Source organism: Phocoena sinus, chromosome 2, assembly GCF_008692025.1.
Source record: "Phocoena sinus isolate mPhoSin1 chromosome 2, mPhoSin1.pri, whole genome shotgun sequence".
NCBI classification, from domain to species: domain Eukaryota; kingdom Metazoa; phylum Chordata; class Mammalia; order Artiodactyla; family Phocoenidae; genus Phocoena; species Phocoena sinus.
This window is the reverse complement of record NC_045764.1, coordinates 70,981,011-71,004,885: the sequence shown is the minus strand read 5'-3', so window position 1 is coordinate 71,004,885 and position 23,875 is coordinate 70,981,011. Positions and strand designations below refer to the sequence as shown.

The 23,875-nt window shown below is 38.8% G+C and overlaps 1 protein-coding gene across 8 annotated transcripts in view; it reads right to left on the bottom strand.

The window, feature by feature from the left end:
• Window positions 1-23,875, bottom strand: part of CSNK1G1 (casein kinase 1 gamma 1) — a 158,742-nt gene that overhangs the window by 13,662 nt on the left and 121,205 nt on the right. For 5 of the 8 annotated variants that reach the window (XR_004348363.1, XR_004348362.1, XR_004348361.1 and 2 more), the window contains 7 exons: window positions 22,790-23,024; window positions 18,256-18,341; window positions 16,287-16,371; window positions 15,869-16,017; window positions 15,119-15,223; window positions 4,770-4,880; window positions 230-336 (listed from right to left, as the gene is read on the bottom strand). Coding sequence is in view for 4 of the 8 variants with exons in the window: in XM_032622135.1 (XP_032478026.1) it covers window positions 230-336; window positions 4,770-4,880; window positions 15,119-15,223; window positions 15,869-16,017; window positions 16,287-16,371; window positions 18,256-18,341; window positions 22,790-23,024 (878 nt within the window). In the remaining 4 variants the exon portion in view is untranslated. Of the gene's footprint in view, window positions 1-229; window positions 337-4,769; window positions 4,881-5,725; window positions 5,869-15,118; window positions 15,224-15,868; window positions 16,018-16,286; window positions 16,372-18,255; window positions 18,342-22,789; window positions 23,025-23,875 lie in introns of those variants that run through there. The other 3 variants (XM_032622133.1, XM_032622134.1, XR_004348364.1) reach the window with 2 other exon arrangements.

Here is a 23,875-nt window from a genome sequence, read left to right as displayed (position 1 = left end):
TCTTTTCATCCATGTGGACTAAAAATGTGACTGTCTTCTCAGAAATCACAGCTAAAGAAGGGCAGCAGCAGCCTTAAGGTACCATGCAAAAAATAAAATGGTCAAAGGAAGAAAGCTGTGGGCACAAGCATGGGGTATCCAGTCTGAAATGAGCAGCACACGAGAGGAAGAGACAGAGAAAAGGCTTTTCAACCTATAGCTCAAGAGCCCCCTTGAAAGATGAACGTACTTAGCTTCCTCCACTACCTCCACCTCGGCGTGAGCTGTGATTGGTGCACTGGAGTGGGCTCCCGTAGGGTCATCGACATTCAGCTCTCCATTGGTTGAGCTAACCACCTGAAACAGAAGGACAGAGTGTGACTGACACCACGGTAATCGGAGCCTCCTGCCAGTGCCACAGAGGGTCACTAAGGGAGATCTGGTCTCTAGCTTAGGTGACAGCCAGGCAGTGTTTGGAATGTTTGTTTTTCTGGGTTGGGGGGCTAAATGTCCTAACTTAGGGAATGTTCCCAGACCCATATCATGTGAGAACACGAAACTCAATGATTTAATTATATAATGATGATAATTTTCATACTGAATGCCTACTCTGTGTTAGGAACTCTGCTACATTGTGCTGTGTGTGTGTGTGTATATCAATTTAATCCTCACAAAAATCGTATAAAATTTTTGGTCATATTACTGTCTTTAATTCTATTCCTCTCAGTTTATTATGCTATAATTATATACAGACTCAGTGATGATGTTAAAAAAAATTCTAAAAAGGAAATCAATAGTGAGCATCAAAAACTATAAGCAATCACACTTTCCTTCAGAAATTTCTTCATGGCTTTGGACCATCGGTTTGAAGTTACTCAACTAAGACTGCCACATCCTCTCTGGTGAGACGGCAGACAGTAAGGAAACACTTTCCCTTGGAAGACCAGTCTTATTTCAACAACCTTTATTTCAGGTTCACTGTCATCGCATTTCTCACTGACGGTCCCCGAATTGTAACTGAAGGCTCTCACTCCTGTCATCTGGTTAGGTGGAACCGATCAGGCTTCTCCTGCTTGTGCAGCTGCTTCTGTCACCTGCTTTCATTTCCAGCACATGATTCCTGTTTATGTGGGTGCTGGGAAGTGGGAAAAGGGACCCCGCTGGACAAACTACTCTGCTGTTAAAGACCTTGCCTGAAACATGGGAGAGAACAACAAAATAGGATAAATGGTTCAGATACCATACGCCCTCGGGTAAGTAACTTTTCATCTATATGAGACTGCTGCTTACAGACTGATGTGAGAATTATACAAGAAAATGCATGAGACAGTGTGTGGTACAACAGCTGGTACACAGTAATGGAGGCAGCACAGTGCAGCAGATGAGAAATGGGCTCTGGATTTACTCAGCCCTGGCTCTGAGCCCTAGCTCCACCACTTACTTGCTGTGGGTCCTTGGGCAAGATCTCACTCTTTCTGTGCCTGAGCTTCCTAATCTGTAAAACGGGCAAACAATGCTGCTTACCTAATTGGGTTACTGTGCAGACCACCCACAGAAAGTGCTTAGCCCAGTGCCATGGTCCACGGTAATGGCTCAATAAACGTTCACAGTACTGTTATTCTCCCTCCATAAATGTTTACTCTAATCTCCCTCTAGATCTGGGGTCCTCATTAGCAGTTAATTTGCAAAAATTTCCTGCACACTTATAAAGAGGAAGGTGGAAGGAAATGTTTAGTATAAGGAGTCTTTGAGGAAAGGGTAGACAAGGTGAATACTACTTACCAGAAGTCTATACCCACCATTATTTCTAAACCAGAACTATTTATTACTCTTATTAATTATACAAGCTTTAAAAAAATTAAAACAATGCTGTACAGTTAGTCAAGGAAACATACAATATTAAACTTGGACTTAACCCATGGGAGACCCAAGTTTCTGCTAGTGATCAAATTTAGCATCTCTGATCAATGGAACAACCTAACTTTATTTGTCTCCTGACATGATATGATGAATACTACATAACATTATCTATATAGTATTCTTGCCAAAAAAAGTTTTATCTGAATCTAAGTATGATGGAAAAAAAACAGACAAATCCAAAATGCAGGACATTCTATATGACAACAAGCCTTGGATTCTTCAAAAAAGACATGCCTCAAAAATCTTTTTTTTTTTTTTAAAACACAGAGGTGGCTGTTATAGATTTTAAAAGATTAAGAGACTAAGAGATTGAAGAAGACAAGAGGCATAACAACCGAATACAATGCAAGAACCCTGATTAGATCCTGAACACTATAAAATTAATTTTGGAGACAACTGGGGGAAATGTGATATGACTGTCCATTAGCTATTATGGAATTATTAATGTTCTTAGATATGACAATGGTGTTGTTGGTTACATGAGAGAATGGCTTCATTCTTAGGAGATGCAGGCTGAAGTATTTTGGGATAAAATGTACTTACAAATAGTTTAGAAAACATACCCCTCCCGAGTTAAGGCAAATATGGCAAAAATCAATCATTTGTTAATCTAGGTTAAGGATACACACAGGCTCACTGCACCCACCCCCGCCCCAGCCCTTTGCTTAGATTTAAAAATTTCAAAATGAGAAGTTGAGGAGAGAATGTTTACAGACTGGAGAAACCACAGCCTGTCATGCTAATGTTGTCCTGTTAATTTCCTCAGCCTATATATGCTTCTTGTGGGCACATTCTGGCTGCACACTAGGGATAATGCTGGTAAATTCATTCTGTGAGCACAAGGGTTAAAGGAGAAATCACAGTAAGTTTTTTAGTAGACAATTCAGGAACTAGACAAGATGTTAAATAAAATGTCTTGGCCTCTACTGACGTGAACAAAGCAATAGTAAGCATCACCACTGTGAATTACTTGGTGACTTTGGGTCACAGCACTTGCTTATAGTGTTTTGCATGTCTCACACTCTCTAATTGTTCCTTACTATGTTGCCGCTTGACCCACAAGCAATGTCCTTGAGCAATCTAAGGAAGAAGAGGTTATCCCCATTTTATAGAGTAGACATCTTGTCTGTATCCATGAGTATCTGGTCTCAAACAAATCAGGCACAAATGGTAACCTTACCACCAGCTGTCTAACCTAGAATATACCTGGGAATCAATGGCAACTAATCTGGGTCTCTAGAGCATCCACTTAATTATTTCAGGTTGAAGGTACAGTTCGTCAAACCACTGAACAGTTGCCTAGATGAGCAGTGGAACAAAAACCTAATGTAGGTGACCCAAGAGCTGGATTCCAGGCCTAGCTCTACCATCAACATTCTCTTTGAGCCCTGGTTTCTAATTCTGTAAGATTAGGCCGATAACCACCTTGGTCCTATTTACCTTATAATTACTATGGTAGTTAAACAGAATGATGTTTAGGGAAAAAAGCAATTTGAAAAACTGTAAAGAACCTAACGAATGCAACAAATTATTAGTATTTGAAACTATCATTTTTATACTTTTCCATTTATTATTTTAGAATAACTTAATTAAAAAGTAAGCGTTATTTATATATCTGGAATACTGACAATTTATTTTGCTGCAATCACTATTAATTTCTTTTTTTTTTTTTTTTTTTGCGGTACACGGGCCTCTCACTGTTGCGGCCTCTCCCGTTGCGGAGCACAGGCTCCGGACGCGCAGGCGCAGCGGCCATGGCTCACGGGTCCAGCCGCTCTGCGGCATGTGGGATCTTCCCGGACGGGGGCACGAACCCGTGTCCCCTGCATCGGCAGGCGGACTCTCAACCACTGCGCCACCAGGGAAGCCCGTTTTCTCCATTCTTATATGGATTTATACCTTAAAAAAAAAAAAAATCTCCTTATCATTTTTTTAGTGTTGTTTCAGGAGTGGGTGTGTTCAATCCATCATTTTTACCTATGAGATGTTCCTATGAGATCATTTTTGGTTTAGAGGACAAAACTGTCTCCTAACTTCCTGTGAATAACACAATCTTCAGTGAGTCACTCCATGTCAAGGCATATCCTAAACAATCAGCCTATCAAGATGCGTTTCTATGTGAAAAAGGCTTGCCTATCCCTTTATAAGAATTTACATTTGGTAGCTCTGGGTTCACCTGTGTGCCCCAACTGGTGGTGTCACTTACCACTATGAGAAAAATATTCAGGTTAAGATTATTAAAATAGTGACATATATGAAAAGTTAAGAGATGCAAGGTGTTCTTAAGGTGTTCTCTTACAAGAGAGAATAGAGATTCAAAATAGTCCAAATGAAATCAGAAATAATTCTCTAAGACCACACTTATTCTAGGGAGAAAAAAAGAAATAGCCCAACTTCTTGGGTTCCCACTCATAAACGGTTGAGTTGGACCAATGAACAATCTCACCTTATGTACTAGGGCGTATATCATCATGGAATGAGCTACATATGCAGTCCTCTATCCCCAAAATACTTATTTTAAATATTTCTTTACAGTTCCCAGACTTGACATTAACGGACTTCTACCTTGACGTTATTTTATGGTCTATCATGAGTGGATCAAGGCCGTAGGATTAGTTTAACCAGGAATCAGTATCAGAAGTCATATAGGTATTTCTTAGTCAATGACAACTACCCAGAATCATCTCAACAAGTGAGTCTTACAAGTCCAGCTAGGTAGAAAATCAGCACAGAGATATTCAGTTCACTATAAAAGCAACTCAACCTCGCTGTAAGTTTCCATTCTAAAGGAACATGGGTTTCAGAAGCAAGCCAACATTCTACCAGCTAAGCTGGGAGGGCCAGGAAAAGGCAATAAAGGCCGTAAGTACCTGCACTGATCCCCCATGGCGGTCTGCAGCCAAGTGAGACGTCAGGTACGAGGTATTGGTCTGCCGGCTGGGCTGGATTTCCCACTCTCCTCGGCGCTCTGACGATGCAGTCTGCTCAGGCATTAGGAAGCATGAGAGCAAGATACGGAAGGAAAGGTGAAGCAACAGCAAGCAATATCAAAATCAAGTACATTAGTGTCCCTAAGGGTTTTGTTTTTGTTTTGGATTTTGAACAACTGCTGCAAAGCACTGAGAAAAAGATAGCTTGGCTACATTCATTTCAGCCTAATGAGCCAACACGTAATTGCCTCTAGCATACCATCCTTGCCTAGACACAGAAAAACAATGATCACCAAAAGAGGAGGTTAAAAAAAATAAAAACTATCAAAAGCTGGAATCACCTTTCAGCTTCCATATTAGTAAAATTTCAGTAGCCACTAAGCAGACCAAATTCAGAAAGTTAGGATTGTTGGACAAAGGAATAATCATACTTACAAGTCATTTCACTAATTAACTATCTATCTAAATAGACAGTAGTCAATATAGAAAATTCCCAGCATTAGGAATCAAGGTAATAAGCCTTTTCCTTGAATAGGGAGCCCACTACCCTCAACATAAACTTCCAGAAGACTTTCAACTAAGATAAAATGAGCAGTAGCTGGAATATGCTTTCTTATCTAAAAGGATGAACAAAGTATCTCTTGAAAAGCAGGTTCACAGGTCAAAAATATGCAAAGATGGGGGGAAATAAGGCTACAATGTTTTCCAGATTCCTCTAGCTCACAGCCTCTAGTCTGGAATTAGAAAAAGTTTAGATAAGACTACTACGAACTATTTTCTTCTATAAAGCAAAAGGCAGATCTTTTCCCAGTAAAAGGAGGGCTTGCAATTCAAAACCTCGTTGGGTTCTGCTTTCACCTTTGCTGTCATTCAGGCTCTCTTCATTCCTTCTTTACCTGTTTTTTAGATCTCACACTATTCTGATCTTGCTCCTATGTGATATTTGTTCTGAAGAATCTGTTTAGGTGCCTCTTCCCCTGTGCCAGATGGCTGAGGAGGTGTTAACATCGTGATGCTCAGCTGTAACAGTCCTAAGGCTCTACAAAAATGAAAAATGAGGTGTTGGAGAGGCAGCAATGAGGGATCAGTAAGTCAAATTTTAACTGCTGCTGATATAAACGGCAGCAGGGGTTGGGACGTGATATTGCTGCCCTGCATGAAAACCAGTAAGGATGCTACAAATATTAGAAATGTTCACAGCTATAAATGTTGTATTCTATAAAAAAGAAAAGGAAGACCGAAGTAGTAGTAATTTGAGGCTCCACTTCACTCACCCCCTTATGTAACTCATTGACAAGAGTTGTTTAAAGCTCATCTATAAATCATCAAAAAGGCTTTTCCCATTTAAAAAAAGCATTGTACACCAGCTACAACTTACTCATCTTCTTTAAGTAATGGAATATGAGGTGACATGGGTAACAGCACTATAAAAGATCCTGGCCATGTTTTCTGATATTCCTCAGGGAATGAGCATATTCTGTAAGAAGGCAACTGTATTAACTTGCTTGCTATATATACTCTTACAAAAGAGGAGTTTAGTTTTATACTGCTAGTCACATTTGAGAGAATCAAAGCTACTCAAAATATCTCCCCACCCCAATTCTGCCGAGAAGTTCAGAAGTTCAGTTCAGAGGTTCAAAAAATTTCATTTTTCCAAAATAAGACTGTGGTTTATAACATAATCATAACTATTTTATAAACCAATATCCATATCTCAGAGCACTTAATCTCATTTATTCTCACTACTGGAGATTTGAGAATATATCTGTTCTTCTAATATTATAAGTAATATCTATAACTAATATCTATTAGTGATAGCCTCTTCAGTTCTCTCTAGGACTTTATGAGTTTTTTGTAATATTTAAGTAGACGGTTTAAGCTCCTAAACTACTAATAGAATTGTCTGTTCTCAAAATTTAAATGCTTACAAAATATCCAGACATTTATAAGTCATTTGCTGCCGTTCTGAGTTCCATGATACATGTTCAGTGCAATTACTTCTCTCATGAACACTCTCTGTTTTGCATTTGTTTTTAGGGCAGATGAAACGTATATAAAACACTCATATGCTTTTAAGCTTAACAAAACCCTGGACAGCTGGATCAACTATTTTTTCTACTTTTACTGAAATACATCTCAGAAGTCTGATTTGATGCTACTGTCTGATTCCCTGGGCTGTGTATTTGTTTATATTAATTCTAGCTAAATAGGTAATTTGTTGGAATAATTAACATTTTTGTCTAAATGAAAATAGCAAGACATTTTTTCAAAGGCCCAGAAGTTACACTCCATCTCCATCCTCAATGCAATGTTCTATTTATCTTTTGAGGAGAGAAAAACAATGCTAGCATTCCAGATTGCTTCATAAATGCTTGCACTGTGACAAGTGAAGAACACATGGCACCATTCTACTCCAACGCCTTCTGTATCCACTGAAAGCAACAAAACCAAGGGACAGACCTGAACCTGGGGTTGTTGGTTTATTACTTTGGGAACTACTTTCACCATAATACTAAACTCTACGGCTATTCTTTTCTGGAACTTAAGGGCCTGGACTGGTATCTAGAGGTTGATGTAGTAGAAGTGTTCATCTGCCAGTTTTAGAAAGCAACTGAGTGCCTAGCAACTAAATGAAACCAAGGAATGTTCACAACTACAGAATTCTGCTAGTCTACCTGTTCCTGAAAGGTACTCTAGGCAATGCCGTATACACAGAGGTTATGATTAGGCATGATCAGCACAGGAGCCAGTTATACCAAGCAAACCAGCAGAGGAGATCGGCATGTAAACCCTTCATTCTTAAAAATCATTCATGCAACATGTCTATCTAAAAAGCAATCAGGAGCGTCCATGGGTAGAAGAGTCATTCAACAAAACCAATCTCTCTGCATTACTTGAAAGGCAAAGGTCCAAATGGAGTGTGTAAATCCCCAAAGGCAGGAGCAGGAATCTCAAGTAGTGGGAATTCCTTGGGATAATGCTTTAAAATCTTCAGTTGTGATTGCATCACCTGCGTGGAAATGCTTAGTTTACTATCTAGTAGGTGAATGTGGAAATCAAAAAAGCAGCAACCTAGCAGAACATAAATCAAAGGCAAAGCTACAAAAAATAGTTAAGGGAAAACATAGAAGCCTAGTGTAAAAAGTCAAAACCACCACATGTGCCTAGGGCAGAGGAAGCAAGTCTCTCCCAGCAATCATTTGGCAGCGATTCACAGACAGACAGAGAACGACACTAACAGGAGGGCAAGAAAATACAGTCTGAAAACACCTCGGATAACCACTTCCATCTATGGCTTGAAAATTCTCTCAAATTTTTATTGGAGATAAAGCTACTTTTCTGAAGCAGAAGGCAGGCAAATATCTTCCTCCTGTTGTAACAAACAAATCACCAAATCCTACTCTTTATGTAAAGTTATTTTGAAAAATTAATGTTGATTGCATCTATAAGATGGATTTTATCCATTTTACTTCATGGCTCTTAAAATATTTTAAAAGTTGCCATCTATACAGAACATTTTGGCCTCTCATGTCAGTCTTCTAGGCCTCCTTATATAATTACAGTCTTCAACTGTAATTAACAAGAATAGAGACTGAATAGTACCAAAAGGTTAGTAATAAATACACTTGACTACATTCTGTCTTACCACACTTCCAAGATTAAACAAAATTTTAATATAGTATATTAAGTACACTATATTATGTGTTAGACCTCAGGTATGAAATGACAAAACGTTGGTAAAGTTATTAAAGTGTATACTTTAACAAAATCAAAAACTTCTCCATTAAGCTCATGAAATGGAACCAATTTTCCTCTGCCAGACAGGGACTGTTACGTGCAATCTGTCAGGTGTACCAATAGTGAGTTCCTGTTTTCTACAAACTTGGTCAAATATCAGTGATATTTGAAAATCACTGATAAGAACCTGGAAGGATTATTTCCAAGCCCAATACTATATAGGCCCACAGAGACAGCAGCATCAATTCTGTGAAGCTCTGAAAAAAAATCACAGGAACCATCCTAGAGGTCTGAAATTCTCTACTCAAATCTTGCCCTATTCTTACTCAAAATGGCATAAGACACCTCCCCTATGGAATGATGATTTATCTAGGTAAGATTACTTTGGAATCACCTGCTACAAGGAGGTGCCTCAGAATACAGGATATATGCTGATATACAAAATACTAAACAATGCATACAGACAGAGGAAGAAAACTTTTAATATGGAATAGAGAATTAGGAGCAGAGGTGAGCAGCAAAGACTAGGTTACAGAGTGGGAGAAGCTAAGAAAAGGACTGCACTTCAGTTTTGCACTTGCTTGTTGCAATATCCCCCTTGGAATTAAGGTCCCAGAAATGAGGAGGGACAGCTCATTCTGCACTGAGCTCTGTGCTGGAGTGGGGCAGGGTGAGTGTGCAATCTCCACACCTGAGCTCCTGCTAGACAGCAGGCAGCAAGTCAGGAAATCACACACGGGTCAGAAGTAGGCAAGTGATCGCTGAGCAAACTCATCTGCTCCTTGAACTAGCAAGCTCTGAACCTCGCTGAAAACAAAGAAGTACTCTGTAAAAGGAAGGGAATGGAAAATTCATCAGCTTTCCTCTTTTTTTTTTTTTTTTTTTTTTTAAGGCTACTGGACTTAAATCTAATCCCTTGGAGTCTAGACACAAACAGAATAAATATAAACTACTCTTTTATTGGGGCATATCTTCTTCAGAACTCAGTATGACATTCTTTCCCTTAAACATATGCTGGTCCTATAAAAATGAATAAGTAATATTTGAGGATTCAATAGTATCAGGGGTAGGATACCATGTCTGGTAGCATTTAATAATTCTCGATGGTCAATATGACTCTTTCCAACCTAAAAACAGATCTGTTCTCCCTAACCTTTTAGGCCAAGTACCCCTCCTTCAAATGCCCACAGAAAATCTACCAAATAAAAGGGGTCTATGGGAGAAAAGAGAAACTAACAAAACTGCTGAACCACAGTAGTATATATTTGTGTAGCATCTACCTGAGTAAGGATTGTCACAAGCTAGAGGTTGTGAAAGGAAGTGTGTTGCTGCATGCACATGCTAATCAATGCGCTATATTTATATATATATATATATAAAAATTTATATATATTTTGTTGCGTGTCGTACAAACACACTGCATAAGACCTTCGACAGTACTGCACTTTAATATGAGCTATCTGGATAGTGGCAGGACTTACTTCCTGATCGAATTTGATCAGCGAATGCAAGGGAAGCTTTGCCGGGTAGAAATAGGAAGAACTAGCAAAGTTTTCATCGTCTTCCTGATGAATGGTAATGCAGAATTCTTTAAGAGGAACTTGAGTCATGGCAAGATTGACCATCTTTGGAACTGGGAAAGGACAAATACCAAGGGTAAAATGACAGAAAAGACTAACCCGTTGGGATCCTTTTGAGTGGATCTAGCTTTTAGGAACATTTATTCCACCCAAACTCATGACTGAATTACAGTTCTCTAGCTGGGTAAATTAATGTTCAAAGAAATTGATCTTAAGCACCTGGTATTCAAATACTAGACAGATTCAATATAGGTGAGTTTAAATGCAGTTCTCTGGCCACCATGTTTGGGCTCTCGTACTGTACCTAGGAACCAAATGATACTCAGTTCAATTCAGTATTCAATTCAGTATGCTGGTCAGTCAACCAGCAAAGCAAATTTTCCCTGAAAACTCCCATGGTGACGGAGGAGAACTAATACAATCTCCTGAACTTGCTTTGCAGCAAGAGCCTGCTGTGTTTTTCCAAACCCTTCCCCTTGAGCAGACAATCCAGCCCTACTCTGGCTGCCAAACAAGGCAGGATGGCTCTTTGTGGAAATAGAAAAACAAGTAGGAAGAAAAGTTTAAAATTTACTTTTCTTGGAAGGTTAAATAAAACTCTCTATATATTTTTAAAGGGGGGGTGGATAGAGGGAAACATCTTGAAATTACAGTATTAGTTTATTCCTTATTAATTAATTAATTAATTTTTTTGGGCTGTGTTGGGTCTTCGTTTCTGTGCGAGGGCTTTCTCTAGTTGTGGCAAGCGGGGGCCAGTCTTCATCGAGGTGCGCGGGCCTCTCACTAGCACAGGCTCCAGACGCACGGGCTCAGTAGTTGTGGCTCACGGGCCTAGTTGCTCTGCGGCATGTGGGATCGTCCCAGACCAGGGCTCGAACCGGTGTCCCCTGCATTGGCAGGCAGACTCTCAACCATTGCGCCACCAGGGAAGCCCAAAAATCTATATTTTAAACAAATATATGATTTCATCTAAACTCCTCATTTGACAGATTCATTCATTCATCATTCAAACAATTATTTGCTGAGTACCTACTATTCCAGACATTCTTTCAGGGGTTAGGGATACAGCAGTGAACAAAACAACAAAAATCTCTGCCCTTACAAGGCTTACATGTGTGGAAGCTGAGGCCCCCAAAAGCGGAAGTGTCCTGCAGCCTAAGGCTTGGGATAAGCTAAAACCAAGTTCTGAGCTCCTCATCCTTCTCCTCTATCACACAATTGATGGGCAGATTTATTCAGAATAAGTAGGTTCTTCAAGCATTATCATCAATGTCACCTCCAAAGAGCTCTCAGGTTTTGAGAGTCATCCTCTGCCTGCCAGCCATCTTCAGCTGAAGCGCACAGCAACAGCTTTGACCCATCCTTCTCCCTCAACCCTGCCATACATGTGAGCTCCCAATTCTGATAGATTATATCCCTGTATCATTTTTCAATTTTATTTCATTCTCACCACTACAGTCCATATGCACCCCCTTTACCTCTCAAGGGAACTCACTGTCTTATTGGTCTCCATGCTGGCTGCCAGGGTATTACCACCTTCTATGCTGAAAGATTTCTAAAGCAAAGTTTTGATCTTATCACCCCTCTGTTCAAATACCTTTAGTACCTATTCCCTACTGAAATTAAGCACTAACTCTCCAGTAGCCCAGCATTTCAGGAGCTTTATCGAACAGCTCCAACCTATTTTCCTAGCCTTGTCTCCTTTATTCACAGAATATATTTTAGCAAAATGGAACTAGAGAATTTGCTGTTGCTCATATTTCCTTTTTGCTTGGAATGCCTCTTTCATTTCCACCCAATTCTTCCAAGAGCATTTCAAATGCAGCTTCTTTCATGAAATTCTTTGTCATGCTTAGATTAGATGAAAAGTCTCCTTCCAGTCCCTAAAGATTGTGATTTGGGATGCTTATCTGTTCTGCCTTGTGTTATCAGTTATCTGGCCACCTGGCTTATCTGCTTGTCAGTTCTTTGAGGACAAGGACTCCCTACTTATCTTGGTATCTCCAGGACATACTTTCACATAGCAAGTCCTTAGCTAGGTTTACCGAGTCAAAATTGCTGAAGAAAGGTTAGCTGTCCCTAAAGTTAATACCTTTCAATCTCTCTCAAGGAGAGATTTTAGTTTCTTCTTTGGCTGATTTCAAAACTTGCAAAGAATTAATCTTAAAAAAAAAAAAAAAAGCATAAGGAAAAAACCCTGAAGATGGAACCAAAGCAATGAGACCACAGACTAAGACAGTGTAAAGGCTGAAAAGACACTAGAAATCCGTTTACCCACAGTGCACAGTGCAGAAAGAATTCTACCCAGTTAGAATTCAGAATCCTGATGGAAAGGAGGTATAAAATTTGCACTGATGTGGGGAATTTCAATCCCTTAGCAGCCATGGGATACTAAAAACCCTAAAAGAAAAAAAAAAAAATCAAACACGCTTTCAAGACTCAAGTCTTCAAAAAGAAGCTTACTGCCTTGTAGGTGAGATTTCCTAATTACATACCTGGGTTTAATGACTTTTCACTTGAAAGTACACTGAAATTCACTGTACTTTTACTCAGATACTAGGTATGACCTCATTTTCCACCCTGGAAATCTAGGTTTTCAACCATCTCTTTTCCCCATACCTTTAAAATTCATTCAAAACAGCAACATTGATTATGAATTCACTGAAGCAGAAAAGACAAGGGAAACTAAAGGAAACACATATTTTAGTTTTCAAATATTCTAAAAGTATTTGAATATTTATTCAAATAAATATTGAATTATTTGAATAAGTATTCAATATTTATGATGGGCAGGTATTATGATTTCACTGACTACTTAAATTATTTTTTTATTTCTTTCATACCTTTACTATTTAAATGTATATTTCATTATAAGGTAACATAACTCCATTATAGAATAGTTTGTAGGGGCTGCCTTGGTGGCGCAGTGGTTGAGAGTCCGCCTGCCGATGCAGAGGACACGGGTTCGTGCCCCGGTCCGGGAAGATGCCACATGCCGCGGTGCGGCTCGGCCCGTGAGACATGGCTGCTGAGCCTGTGCGTCTGGAGCCTGTGCTCCGCAACAGGAGAGGCCACAACAGTGAGAGGCCCGCGTACCGCAAAAATATAAAAAAAAAGAATAGTTTGGAAAAAAATTACCCACAATACTACAACTTCCAACACTACTTCTGTTAATATTTTGGCATTATCTCCTCCCATTGACTTTCTCATTTTCCCTTCCCCTTCAGGAAAATCATGAGGTATTTCTAATTTTGTATTGTGATTTCTTTACTATACAACCATAAACATTTTCAGGTTGCTACAAGTTTTCCTAAATATTATTTTAAGTGGCTAGATAATATTCCACTGAATAAATGCATTACAATTCATTTTATTATAACCCAGTTTATTTGATAAAAGATTTGAGCGGATCCATAACCATTCCCTTATAATTGGATAGGTAGATCATTTCTAAAACTTTGTTAGAAATAGCACTGTGACAGTTTAATGCACATAAGTAAATCTGTATCTTTGTGATTGTTTTATTATGATTCCAAGAAGTAAAATTATTCTATCAGAGAGGATTGTAACTTTATCAAATTACTTTCTAGAGAATTTGTAACAATTTGCAAAGTCAAGAGCAATGCATGAGAATGTCATTTGAACTGTGCACTCTACACTTTTCAAAAGGGGGGTAGGGGAGAACGACTGCAAAAGTCAACAGTACTCTGCTGTCAAATCACAAGTCAGTCAAAATAGAATCATTAGCCAAGTACTCTGATTAAAGTATGTAACTCTGGACCCAATTAGGGGTCATAGTTTGCTAAACCCCATCTTTTTGCCTACCTACTCTCTCTTTTATCTACTCTCTAATACATAGATTTCCTTCCTTCACACATTTTTTTCTTACCCAACATGCCACACATACATGCCAAAAGTATGTACTCACTGGTGAGTCTATATTTGTGTACATACTTTACTGTATGTATGTGTGTGTGTGTGTATACCTAAATATACTACTTTTTTGTTTGTTTTTGTTTTAGAGGGGGCACCTGGATTCTATATTCTATTTTTAACCTATGTACTTTCACATGTACATCTGTGAGATAAGTTTTTTTGCATTTTATTGTAAAAATGTCTGTGAATATAAAACAGTGAGGTCAGGGATGAGGGGGGAACAAGCTAATTTGATATGATTATGTGTATGTGTGTTATCTGTTTATTATTCTTTGCTTCTTTATCTATTGAGGTACTCATTTTCCTCTTAGCAATATATAAGGTAATGAGGATTAAAACTGTCATATTTACTTCCCAATCAGTTACCCCTTTCTTTAAACGTTGTCAAATTTGTTGATTTTTTTTTTTGGCAGGGGAGGGGGTGGTGTTTGCCTCCTCTGTCTTTAGGCTGAGAGAAGCCTCTCATCCAAATCACTAGCTTCCCAAACCATGATCACTGAAGGATGGACAACATGGCCTTCTCTGGAATGGCCTAAAGCAAAGCTGAATCTTCACTACAGGTCCAGATCCTGGCCAGCTATAAAGTTAACCTGGATATAGGGACAGAGGTGGGGTGGAGATGCCAGTTCATGCCTATGTCAGCTGGAAGTCCAAATTACCCACCCTTCTTAATCAGCAAGGAAAAACCAGCATGGGTGAGAGCTCTACTCTGGACTGCAGATGAGACCCAAAGTGGGCTACCCTGTCCATCCAGTGTGTTTTTGGGCCTGTGGCAGACTGTCCCTTTCAGCCAACAGATTTTGACAGGCCCAGCTTCTCTAGAGTGGATGCTTCATGTAAGACACCTGGCCACATCTCAGTGCTATTACACAAACCTGAGGGATGCTGGAATGCCACACCACAACAGTGAGTAACGCTAAGCCCTTTGTCTTTAATTTCAGTATATACGCTTAAGTGGAGAAGCTGAAGAATTTGGATTTTAATATTAGCCATGAAGAAGGGGGATTTCTGAAACAATGAAGGTCGAACACATACCTGATTTCGTAGAGGCTGTTGTGATGGCCGATCCCTGTGTGTGTGGCTTTCTCGAGTTATTGCAGATGCACCAGAATCTACATGAACTGACCCTACTGGAGTAGGCTGAAAAAATATATATCAAAAAGTCAAATGGGGAAAACAGGTCCAACTTAATGCCTCCGCAAAGGACAGCATCATTCTAATTCTAACAGAACAGTAGTAATTATTATTACTGTTATTATTACACCAAGGCCAGTTTCAAGTCTTCTTGCCTTTTCAGTTTGCTTATCTGCAAAAGGGAGACAATTTGGTCCTTAACAGTTCATTGGAGAGTAGCTTGCCTTCGAAAAGAAAAATAACATCCTACAGTGATGACTGTTAGTATGCTCTAGGACCCTGTGAACCCAAGGCCAGAACAAAAAATTCAGAAGTTTCCTCTGGTGCTGGGCTCCACCCGACGGAAATCAAGTACCTTAATAGCTTATGTAGCACCAGCTCCTGGATCATTCAAAGAAAACTTCTTAAAAACTGACTTAAATTCTGATACTAGGACACAGTGGCCATAATCTTAAAAACACAGTTAGTAACTCCTTTATTACTCTAGTGAGAGTGACCCCTGGCATCACCCTGAAAAGACTAGCAAATGGAACGTCTACAGTCAAAGGAATGTTGTTTTTTTTTTCCCCCCATAGATTTAAGCAGAAAGTCTGGTAAGGGTGGTGAGACAGTGCTGGTCTGAGGTGAGGAGGTTAAAAAGAAGATACTTACAATAGGCCTCCCGACCCAATCATAGGCGTAGTCAAAGGTGTAGCCTTTCCTTTCAAAGAGGTCTGTGAAGAGCGTCCGTAAATACTCATAGTCAGGTTTTTCAAAGAAGTCTAATCGCCTGACATATCGCAGGTAGGTTGCCATCTCCTCTGTTAGGAAAGAGGTTAAAGGCCATGCTCATTAGCTGAATGCTTCTCATGGGGAGAAGCTTTGGGCCAGGCAAGGAATATCTGTACAGACTATTTGACACTGATGTTTCCTTTATGGACCAAATCAAAGTGATAAAACCTATCTTGATTTAAATAACAATAAAAGGAAACGTAAATTTTCTGGATAGTATCTAGAAATACTAAGATATGGTCTCCACCTCCTTCAAAGCTTCAGTCACACTGGCTGGAGTGTCCTTTCAGCACCCTACCTGGAAAGTTTTCACAGAGAGCTTCAATGGGAGTATTCCTTTTGGTGTCACCAATTTTTTGATATCTTTCTTTTAATGTATCAGCCTGTAGAGAAGAAAGAGAGAAAGTTAGTTGGAAAGAGGTGTTAAGTATGGGAGGTCCAATATGTTTCGGGACATAATGACTGTTTCACTCAAACTGGCAGGATTTGTTAGATAGTCTCAATTTTTTTCTAATACTAACAAACAAGAAATGTAGTAGAGATGATATATTTAGATATGTACAAAACATCTGTTCTGGAAAGTTTTATTTGCAAATACATTTAGTAGTCTCAGATAAACACCACCAAATGTAATGAGATGAGAGGCTAAGATAAGAAAATAAATTCAAAATTATAACAGCTTAGTAATGACCCATGGCCACTAGGGTTCAAAAGTTATTCAACCTTCTCATCCTTAGATCAGCTCTAGATAAGATTAAAAACACTGCTAATCCAAATGGGGGCAAACAGACAGATGGCTCCACAACATATTTATTGTGAAGTTGAATAGAAAAAGAACAAGATGTAAGAAAACTGCCTTTCTAAGAACCTGCTGTATAAAAAATAAATTAAATTAAAACAAAAGCAAAAAACAACTGCCTTTCCACAATGTGCTTCCAGAGGGAAAAATGTTAACTATGATACAGGCATGGCTAACAGACAGGTTTGCTATACGTCAGTGGCTCAAAGTAGCCAAGTCTGGTTTGCTCAAGACTGTAGACAGACGGCTCCTGGAGCTTGGACCGATAATGTGGTCTCAAGGGATTCTCATGAGGCTCTGCCTAGCCTGCTGCACCAGGCTTTAAGCAATTATGTTTTGAAGTATACTGGAGGAGTTTTAAATCTACAACTACCACTAAAATGATTCATGGATCATGAGAAAGTTTCAAGCAATTAATAATATACAAATGCATTATTTGGCTGTATAATGAGCAAACAGGATGTGAAACTCTATTTGACAGCTATCAATATCAATGAGAAGGTATATGTGACTAGGAGAAGACCATGGAGGAGATGTTAGGAGAGGAATTTAACGGGAAAGAAATAAAATTTTCCCAAAGGGAAGGGATAAAAGCCTCACTTTTCAGGACAATGTCCAAGAAAGCACAGCAAAACGAATCATTCTGCCCTTCGGGAGGGAAGGGGTATAGTAGTACCCAAAGCTACCAATTAAGTTTCCTTTCATACTAACATGTTGAAATAAATCACAACTCAAAAATGTCTTGCATTTAACTATCTAATGGGACGTAGAATGGGTTACAAGCTCACCATTTCCTAGTCTAACCGCCAGAGGCACAGAGTAACCATTACAATGGTTGTAACTATAATTAATAGTTAACTTCGACACAAATGCACTGTATTGACACCTACCTAAGGAAGGCTATTTAAACTACACATTTTACAAGGAACAGCTATTTTAAGCAAAGGCATTTATTCAATTAAACACTTGAACAGCAATGTTAAACCTGGATTTTCGTTTTAGTTCAGGTGGGTCCTTAGCCTATATAGGAAGAACAAGTATTTCCCAGTTCCCCTTAGGGGCACACCTAGTCCTGCTGGTAAAATGTGTAGCAGCTGCTATCATCAATTTGTTCCAGAAATTCCCCAACACCCTGGGAACAATATGCCTGCTACATAATGTTAGTGAAGGAGGCATACTGACACAGAGAGAAAAGCAGCACTGCCAAGGCTGGGAGGGAATGAGGGAAGAGATTATGGAAAACTCGAAAATAAGGAAGAAGGATCAGAAGGGGAAGAAGACAAACATGGGCAAAACAGAGCTTCCAAAGCCCAGGTGAGCATTTACATTATAGACTAATGTCGTTCCTGCCTGTCATCCCTGTAGCCAATCTTCCCCTTTGTGCTTCCTACAGACATCAAGTCAGCAACCCGTTCATTATCAACTGAGTATTTAAACAAAGCCCTCCACTGAGCACTTCCAAGGATACCTTGAGTCCTTGCCAGGGTAGGCTGCCTCGAAGGAAATACATGAACATATGGCCTAAGGCTTCCAAATCATCCCGCCGGCTTTGCTCTAAAAAGGAAGACAGATGACACATTATGTTTGCAGTTATTAAAGCAGAAAGGGGTTCAAAACCAAGTAATCCCTTCAGAAACCCGTCTGCTCTGGAAAGGCTCTGCTTACTAATTCTTTGTATATCTAAATCAGGGATAGTATTTTAGATCAAAACCAAAAACAACGTGTACTTCCTTTGCCTAGATCTGCTACTGGCAAGTAAATATCAAGTGAAAAGAGCAAATCCTAAACTAAAACCAAGTCCAAATCACCAAATGGTGAGTAACCACCCCTCCTCACTCTATGCCGTCACCTTCCTGAAAGTAAGATAATTTAAACAAAATGTTATTTCTAGTACATGGGCTACAATTACTCTTTGGTTACCAACACGAAAAGTGAGCAGCAGATTGAGTAGCTGAGGCTGTTAAGAGAGTCCATTCTGGCTAGGCCCGCAAAGACACAAGCTGCAGAATGCCTAGCATACATGCCTAGTGCTTTTTATTCATCATAAAAATTAACACTTAAAATTTAGTTTAATGTAAGCAAACATCAGGGCACAATCCTCAGCTCCATCCCATTTGTACCATGTCCCATAGCCACCTAAAGAAAAATTTAAAGTTTATTACTAAGGTGCCCTTTGTGGGCACATAAAACAGTATCCCTGCATTCAGAGAGCTTATCATGTAAAACAAGTTGCTGGATTTTTCTTTCTTTTCTTTAAATCGGGAAGATAAGGATGGTAAAGAACTGCAGAATAGTTAATAAAAAATTGTAACTACATCTCAGAAAACATCTTATACATTCTTTGACTGTCAGACAATAGAAGTAGTACATTCTTCCATTTTTAATTGCCAATTACAATTTATCTCAGACATTTCATGTGTTTATTTTTCAGAATCGAGTTCAAAAGAAATGACAGATGCAAGAATAAGGGGCTATCTTAAACTTGATTTTGTCTTCTTTGTGCAGAAAGTAAAACCTAACAGAGTCAGGGAGAAAGGGAAAGCTACTCAGGTAACCCAAAATACAAAAGCACAACACATTTAACCGCCGTCTCCAATTACAGGAAATTTGCATGAAAAAGAGTGCACAGTACTCTACAGGGCAGATGAAGAAAGAAAAGGCAACTTTCTAAATTGTACTTTGAAGGAGGTTTTTGGAAATGAGGTCACTAATGGGAAGGGGCGGCACCCTGACAAGAGACATAAATAATATAAAGTTGAGCTGATACAGAGCAACTGAAATAATCTTAAAAAGAATGAAGCAAAACAGCAAGGCCATCAGAAGCTTTTGACTACAAGGCTTGCCTGAAGTTTGCAATAAATTTCATATGTAATTGAAAACAAAAAGAGATTTTGTTAACAGAACTTAAAGAAACAGATTTTGTCAACAGACAAAAACAGATTTTGTTAACAGAACCTAAAGATACACCAAAAAAGAAAGAACAAGCAGGGTGAGTTGAGGCCTCCCACAAAACAGGGCAGATAGAGAAACCACACTCTGCAGGTTCTCACACTATATCACACCTACTCATCGCCTCTCCATTTTTATATCCACTTCCTGTAAGGAGGCCCCTTGGTAATAAATAATTCAGGGAACAAATGGTTGTACTTTAGACAGTTGAGCACTAGAGGGCGAAACTCTCCACATTTTCAATGACTGATCGGCCCTACAGAAATAAGCCCAGCTTCTCTTCACAGCAAAGCCGTTATAAAATGAGATTTAAAAAAAAATCAAAAACCAAAAAATATAATAAACACATTTAAACTCACTGGAATAAGTAATAAAGTAACTTTTCAAATACTTAAAACCACGAAGAAAAGCTGTGGAATATGGGATAACAGGAAAAATAATGGTTCCTGAGTCAGGTTATCTAGGTCTTGGCCTGTCCTTTCTATTAATTTATTAATCCACACAAAATTAAGCATGGCCAAGTCACCTTTTGGGCTTCGATTTCCTCAACTGAAAAACAAGTGGTTGATTTAGATACTCTGAAAAGTCATTTTCCATTTCTAAAATTCTACAATAATCTACAATAATTTAAATCATAAAGGCCTTTCAAAAAAAATGAGAGTGAAAATCAGAGCCATGCTTTATTTCCACATTTCTTTGAACACTCCACATTCATTCAATTCAAGATTGCAATTCAGTATTTCCCTTGTTTTTTTTCATGCAGGATATTTCATTTTCAAAGAAAAAAGGTTTCAATACCAGTGAGACCAGGAGGACACAAAATTCTTCCATACCATAAAGGCTTGCTTTTCAACCAATCAGAAAGATGTGCTTGGTTTACTTGCATCACATCCCTGATTTTAGGTCAAATATATTTTGTTGAAGGAAAGGGGCCAGGTGACCCAGTGTCCTCACCCTAACTTCAAACATTAAGGAATACAAAATGGGCAGACTTAATCAGTGGGAAGGTGGCTAATCTAATGTAGTAAATACCAGGTTTAGGGGGCTGCTTCCCTTGTTTTCTGCCCTCACAAAATTAATAGGCAATTCTTTCCAGGTCATTTGAAGATACACTTCCCTTTTTCTTCATTACAACATAAAGGATGCAACACATTTGAAAACCAATAGGATTAGGGTTCCTACAGAAACCTCTCTGGGTTTGAGATCATGGCCAGAGTTTAAAGGGCATGTGACAACCACCTATATGTATTCTCTGTAATAGGGACATTATAGACAGATACGGTGACAGGTTGGATCTGACCTGAAAAAAACTCTGGAACTCAGGAAGTCCACGCATGGAGATACACTCAAAAGTTCCAGCAGAAATGGCTACATCAAGAGATAAAGGAACCTGAGTCTGATGACAGTAGATGCTTAAAACATATTTTGTTGAATAAATGATAACTAACATTATAGAGTCTTTACTATCATCAAGCACTAAACAGTTTATATGCATTATCTCACAGAACCCTATGGTATAAAGTACTATTACCATACATCTTTCAGGGTGGGTGAGATAACTGATGCTGATGAAGGAAGGTTACTGGACCACAAAGGTTTAAGGGAAAAAGCCAGAATTTACATCCCTTTTTCTTAACTGTTACACTGTACCTTATACAAACAACATGGATATGCATCTTTTGTCTTCCCTTTCCTGACAAGAGTAATAAAATCAGAACACAAATGCTGAGCCCAGGAGGCAGGAATTAGAACAACTTCTAGACTCTGTCAGTTAACCCAAACAATCATGACTTTACTATGTACCACACACTCTATCTCCTTGTAAAAAGGAAGGAAGAAGGGAATTCTGAGCCCTATGCAAGAGACCCATGTTACCTATATTATCACCCATTCAACCTGCAAAACATCCTTGTGAAATGTTACTCTATTTTTACAGGTAAGTTTCAGGGAGATTAAGTAACTTGTCCAAAGTGACACTAGTAATAAGTGCCAGAGAAACTTCCAGCCTAATTTTAAACTATTACGTTAAGTGAGAATATCCATGTGGTTACCGAAAAAATCCTGACAGCATTCATTTCAACTCGGGTTGTATCATACCACTTTATAATGTCATTTTTACTCTTCACTAATACTAGAATCCTCATCTGAGCAGTTTACTTGATGAGGCAACTTTATAGCTATTTACATTAGCTTTAATGTACTATTGTGTAAAATACTTATTGTGTAAACTGTTTGTTAGTATTTAAATATCTTACATAATTAGCTACGTCTAGGAGTCTAATATTCTGTTTATATGTCTACTCTCTAGGGTGGTGATTTTCGAACATATCTTTTCAATCACCTTAGAAGCTTTTCTTCAAATATTATCTTCCAATGAAAGCCCAATATATAAAACAGATAAAAAGGGAAGTTTTCCTGGAGAAGCTGACAAGGGCCCAGGGCCCTACCGACTGGGCCTTCTCACTGTTCCTTAGGCTTCCCTCACAAATACTCTCCCCTGGACTAGTCCCTCTAACAAGTGAGACTACAGCTTTTAGCAATATTTATGCAAATTGTCTATCCTGAGTAAAATTCAAGACTCATGGAAAGGCAAATATATTTTCACTGAATAAGACATAGGCTTTTCCCTGAAAAATGAGTCACGAAACTATGCACGGAGAACAGAAGGCTAGTCCATGTTTTAGTGAAGCACTCTTCCTCAAAGCAGATATCAGCCTGATGTCCTTTTCAGGTTATATATGGGGCCATTTGTATGTAAATATCAAACTCATCACTAAACTTACTAAAATGTTATCATCTTAATTCAATAATTCAAGTACCACACTCTGAGAAACTAAGCATTTGGAAACAAAGAATGAAAAATCCTTACGTTGTCAACAGGATACTTAGGAAAGTCACTAACTTACCATCTTAATTTCTCAAGTACAAAAATCACTTACCCTGTGAAGCAATAAGAATCACAAGTTGTAATGCACAATGGGTACAAAAGTGTTTTGGGAATAAAAAGGTGTTTTAACAACCTGCCGCTTTCATGGAGCTGAAAAGAAACACACCTTTGCCAAGATGCGTGTTGATAGACATGTATCTTGCAGTTCCAGTTAAACTTTTGTGCTCCCTATAAGGTATATGTTTTTTGGTTTCAGGGTCAATGTATTCCTTGGCCAGTCCAAAGTCTATAATGTGTATAACATGCTCTTTCTTATTGCCTTGTCGGCCAATCAGGAAGTTCTCTGGCTTGACATCTCGGTAAATGAGATTCTTTGAGTGCACATATTCCATTCGGGAAAGCTGAAAGAGAGAAAAACAATGATAGAAATACTACTCTAAAGAAGTTTACTGTAAAAATATATCAGAACGTTTTCTTTTATCAGCCCAAAGCTTTGAAATTAAAATAAAACTCATTTCTTCACCACCCAGAGCCACTTTACTCTTGTAAACCAGAATATATTTCCTGATACAAATACATATATGACAAATATCAAGATAAAAGAGAGAAGGATAGGAACTTCCCTGGTGGCGCAGTGGTTAAGACTCCATGCTCCCAATGCAGGGGGGCCTGGGTTCAATCCCTGGTCAGGGAACTAGATCCCACATGCGTGCCTCAACTAAGAGTTCGCATGCCACAACTAAGGACCCCGCCTGCCACAACTAAGATATTGTGCAGTCAAATAAATAAAAATTTAAAAAAAGAGAGAGAGAAGGATAGTACAGTTCATCTAAAATGATAATACACAGTTTTACTTCGTTATGCAACGATTTGCAAATGATGAATAGAGTTAGTGTTTTTATGTTACTTCAGAAAGTAAGCATTTGAGAGGCAAGAATTACTCCCAGGCAGGAAATCAGAATACGTTGGTGGCCTTTGAAGACAGGTGCCACTGCCACATTCACCTCCTGGCCACACCTTCCTATACTTTGTCTCTCTGTTGCAGAAATAAGGGAAGTGAGGCCCAGAGAAGTTAATACTGGACTGATATCACAGAGCTAACTAACAGCAGAGGTAGGAGTATAGGTTTTATGAGAAAGTAAACATAGCCCAAAATAATAATCATAAAATTATTCAAATTTCATTAAGTTCACTTCTATCTTCAAAGCTTTTCTACTTAGTATAGAAAGGGAAGCATGAGCATTTGAATTTT